General features: G+C 46.7%; 1 protein-coding gene across 1 annotated transcript in view; it reads right to left on the reverse strand.

Annotated features, from left to right (window-relative positions):
- Positions 1-5,000, reverse strand: part of LOC110487914 (copine-4) — a 59,811-nt gene that overhangs the window by 49,360 nt on the left and 5,451 nt on the right. The window contains exons 5-7 of the mRNA XM_036970664.2: positions 4,541-4,612; positions 4,363-4,437; positions 46-129 (exon numbers count right to left, since the gene is read on the reverse strand). Coding sequence (XP_036826559.2) covers positions 46-129; positions 4,363-4,437; positions 4,541-4,612 — 231 coding nt within the window. The remainder of the gene's footprint in view (positions 1-45; positions 130-4,362; positions 4,438-4,540; positions 4,613-5,000) is intronic.

The following is a 5,000-nucleotide window of genomic DNA, read 5'->3' on the forward strand; positions in this document are numbered from 1 at the left end:
GAGTGTCTGCTAAATGACTCAAATGTGAGTCTGTGTGCAATTTACCTCAGTTCTGTGAACAAGTGATCCACTGCCATCGTCATTTATTCTGAAGATTTCCAAAAATGGATCTGATTTACTGAAGAAATCCTACAGAAAAACACACACATCATGTTTGAAAATCAGCTAGATCAATTGTTTATTCAGCTAAGCAGTGGTGTAAAGTAACTAAGTAAAAAAAAATAAGTTGAAGTACAACTTAAATCATTTTGGGGTGTCTGTGCTATTATTTATATTTTTTTACAACTTTTCCACTACAGTCGTGGCCAAAAGTTTTGAGAATGACACAAATGTTAATTTTCACAATGTTTGCTGCTTCAGTGTCTTTAGATATTTTTGTCAGATGTTACTATGGAATACTGAAGTATAATTACAAGCATTTCATAAGTGTCAAAGGCTTTTATTGACAATTACATGAAGTTGATGCAAAGAGTCAATATTTGCAGTGTTGACCCTTCTTTTTCAATACCTCTGCAATCCGCCCTGGCATGCTGTCAATTAACTTCTGGGCCACATCCTGACTAATGGCAGCCCATTCTTGCATAATCAATGCTTGGAGTTTGTCAGAATTTGTGGGGTTTTGTTTGTCCACCCACCTCTTGAGGATTGACCACAAGTTCTCAATGGGATTAAGGTCTGGGGAGTTTCCTGGCCATGGACTCAAAATACAGTGCCTTGCGAAAGTATTCGGCCCCCTTGAACTTTGCAACCTTTTGCCACATTTCAGGCTTCAAACATAAAGATATAAAACTGTATTTTTTTGTGAAGAATCAACAACAAGTGGGACACAATCATGAAGTGGAACGACATTTATTGGATATTTCAAACTTTTTTAACATATCAAAAACTGAAAAATTGGCTGTGCAAAATTATTCAGCCCCCTTAAGTTAATACTTTGTAGCGCCACCTTTTGCTGCGATTACAGCTGTAAGTCGCTTGGGGTATGTCTCTATCAGTTTTGCACATCGAGAGACTGAATTTTTTTCCCATTCCTCCTTGCAAAACAGCTCGAGCTCAGTGAGGTTGGATGGAGAGCATTTGTGAACAGCAGTTTTCAGTTCTTTCCACAGATTCTCGATTGGATTCAGGTCTGGACTTTGACTTGGCCATTCTAACACCTGGATATGTTTATTTTTGAACCATTCCATTGTAGATTTTGCTTTATGTTTTGGATCATTGTCTTGTTGGAAGACAAATCTCCGTCCCAGTCTTAGGTCGTTTGCAGACTCCATCAGGTTTTCTTCCAGAATGGTCCTGTATTTGGCTCCATCCATCTTCCCATCAATTTTAACCATCTTCCCTGTCCCTGCTGAAGAAAAGCAGGCCCAAACCATGATGCTGCCACCACCTTGTTTGACAGTGGGGATGGTGTGTTCAGCTGTGTTGCTTTTACGCCAAACATAACGTTTTGCATTGTTGCCAAAAAGTTCAATTTTGGTTTCATCTGACCAGAGCACCTTTTTCCACATGTTTGGTGTGTCTCCCAGGTGGCTTGTGGCAAACTTTAAACAAAACTTTTTATGGATATCTTTAAGAAATGGCGCTGAGACGCCACTCTTCCATAAAGGCCAGATTTGTGCAATACACGACTGATTGTTGTCCTATGGACAGAGTCTCCCACCTCAGCTGTAGATCTCTGCAGTTCATCCAGAGTGATCATGGGCCTCTTGGCTGCATCTCTGATCAGTCTTCTCCTTGTATGAGCTGAAAGTTTAGAGGGACGGCCAGGTCTTGGTAGATTTGCAGTGGTCTGATACTCCTTCCATTTCAATATTATCGCTTGCACAGTGCTCCTTGGGATGTTTAAAGCTTGGGAAATATTTTTGTATCCAAATCCGGCTTTAAACTTCTTCACAACAGTATCTCGGACCTACCTGGTGTGTTCCTTGTTCTTCATGATGCTCTCTGCGCTTTTAACGGACCTCTGAGACTATCACAGTGCAGGTGCATTTATACAGAGACTTGATTACACACAGGTGGATTGTATTTATCATCATTAGTCATTTAGGTCAACATTGGATCATTCAGAGATCCTCACTGAACTTCTGGAGAGAGTTTGCTGCACTGAAAGTAAAGGGGCTGAATAATTTTGCACGCCCAATTTTTCAGTTTTTGATTTGTTAAAAAAGTTTGAAATATCCAATAAATGTCGTTCCACTTCATGATTGTGTCCCACTTGTTGTTGATTCTTCACAAAAAATTACAGTTTTATATATTTATGTTTGAAGCATGAAATGGCGGCAGGTAGCCTGGAGCGGTATGTACTGGAGCGGTATGTACTGGAATGGTATGTACTGGAACGGCAGGTAGCCTGGAGCGGTATGTACTGGAGCAGTATGTACAGGAGCGGTATGTACTGGAGCGTTATGTACTGGAATGGTATGTACTGGAGCGGTATGTACTGGAACGGCAGGTAGCCTGGAGCGGTATGTACTGGAGCGGTATGTACTGGAATGGTATGTACTGGAACGGCAGGTAGCCTGGAGCGGTATGTACTGGAGCAGTATGTACTGGACCGGTATGTACTGGAGCGTTATGTACTGGAATGGCAGGTAGCCTGGTGCGGTATGTACTGTAGCGGCAGTTAGCCTGGAACGGTATGTACTGGAGCAGTATGTACTGGAGAGGCAGTTAGCCTGGAGCGGTATGTACTGGAGCGGTATGTACTGGAGCGGTATGTACTGGAATGGTATGTACTGGAACGGCAGGTAGCCTGGAGCGGTATGTACTGGAGCAGTATGTACTGGAGCGGTATGTACTGGAGCGGTATGTACTGGAGCGGCATGTACTGGAATGGTATGTACTGGAACGGCAGGTAGCCTGGAGCGGTATGTACTGGAGCGGTATGTACTGGAGCGGCAGGTAGCCTGGAGCGGTATGTACTGGAGCGGTATGTACTGGAGCAGCAGGTAGCCTGGAGCGGTATGTACTGGAGAGGCAGTTAGCCTGGAGCGGTATGTACTGGAGCGATATGTACTGGAACGACAGGTAGCCTGGTGCTGTTTGTACTGGAGCGGTATGTACTGGAGCGGCAGTTAGCCTGGAGCGGTATGTACTGGAGCGATATGTACTGGAACGACAGGTAGCCTGGTGCGGTATGTACTGGAACGGCAGGTAGCCTGGAGCGGTATGTACTGGAGCGGTATGTACTGGAATGGCAGGTAGCCTGGAGCAGTATGTACAGGAGCGGTATGTACTGGAGCTGTATGTACTGGAATGGCAGGTAGCCTGGAGCGGTATGTACTGGAGCTGCAGTTAGCCTGGAACGGTATGTACTGGAGCGGTATGTACTGGAGCGGTATGTACTGGAATGGTATGTACTGGAACGGCAGGTAGCCTGGAGTGGTATGTACTGGAGCGGCAGGTAGCCTGGAGCGGTATGTACTGGAGCAGTATGTACTGGAGAGGCAGTTAGCCTAGAGCGGTATGTACTGGAACGGTATGTACTGGAGCGGTATGTACTGGAAAGGTATGTACTGGAACGGCAGGTAGCCTGGAGCGGTATGTACTGGAGTGTCAGGTAGCCTGGAGCGGTATGTACTGGAGCAGTATGTACTGGAGCGGTATGTGCTGGAGCGGCAGGTAGCCTGGAGCGGTATGTTCTGGAACGGCAGGTAGCCTGGAGCAGTATGTACTGGAGCGATATGTACTGGAACGGCAGCTAGCCTGGAGCGGTATGTACTGGAGCAGTATGTACTGGAGCGATATGTACTGGAGCGGCAGGTAGCCTGGAGCGGTATGTATTGGAGCGATATGTACTGGAGCGGCAGGTAGCCTGGAGCGGTATGTAGCCTGGAGCGTTATGTACTGGAGCGGTATGTACTGGAGCGGCAGTTAGCCTGGAGCGGTATGTACTGGAGCGATATGTACTGGAACGACAGGTAGCCTGGTGCGGTATGTACTGGAACGGCAGCTAGCCTGGAGCGGTATGTACTGGAGCAGTATGTACTGGAGCGATATGTACTGGAGCGGCAGGTAGCCTGGAGCGGTATGTATTGGAGCGATATGTACTGGAGCGGCAGGTAGCCTGGAGCGGTATGTAGCCTGGAGCGTTATGTACTGGAGCGGTATGTACTGGAGCGGCAGTTAGCCTGGAGCGGTATGTACTGGAGCAGTTAAGAGCATTGGGCCATTAACAGAAAGATTGCTGCTTTTAATCCCCGAGCCGACTAGGCGAACGTACTGTCGATGTGCCCTCAAGCAAGGTACTTAACCCTAATTGCTCCTGTGAGTAGCTCTGGATAAGAGCGTCTGTTAAATGACTCAAACGTAAATGTTTTAATTATTAAAACCACTGTATTCTGTATGTACACACACACTCACCTTGTCGTCTAGTTTCCGAGCTCTGAAGGAGAGTTCTACGTAGTCATCATTACCTGACAACTCCTCTGATGTTACCTAGAGCAGAAAGATCATCATCATCGGTCTGTATGTGTGTGTGTGAGTGTGCGTGTGTGTGTGTGTGTGTGTGTGTGTGTGTGTGTGTGTGTGAACTTTGTACCGTGATGGAGGACTTGCTGGTAGCGTTTCCCTGTTTAAGTAACGCTTTGGACAGTTTCCTCTGGGACACGATCTGCAACGTGCAGCAAAGACAGACAGACAGACAGACAGACAGACAGACAGACAGAGAGGTAGAAAGGGTTATAGCAGATACCACACTAATCTTTCCTTCTGTCCTAACATGCAACAACCTGTCCCAATGTACACTGGCCTGTCCCAATGTACACTGTCCTGTCCCAATGTACACTGTCCTGTCCCAATGTGCGCTGTCCTGTCCCAATGTGCGCTGGCCTGTCCCAATGTACACTGTCCTGTCCCAATGTACGCTGGCCTGTCCCAATGTGCGCTGGCCTGTCCCAATGTACACTGTCCTGTCCCAATGTACACTGTCCTGTCCCAATGTGCGCTGTCCTGTCCCAATGTGCGCTGGCCTGTCCCAATGTACACTGTCCTGTCCCAAT

The sequence above is a fragment of the Oncorhynchus mykiss genome, chromosome 30 (genome assembly GCF_057628025.1).
Source record: "Oncorhynchus mykiss isolate SJ-2025 chromosome 30, ASM5762802v1, whole genome shotgun sequence".
Classification (NCBI taxonomy): Eukaryota; Metazoa; Chordata; class Actinopteri; order Salmoniformes; family Salmonidae; genus Oncorhynchus; species Oncorhynchus mykiss.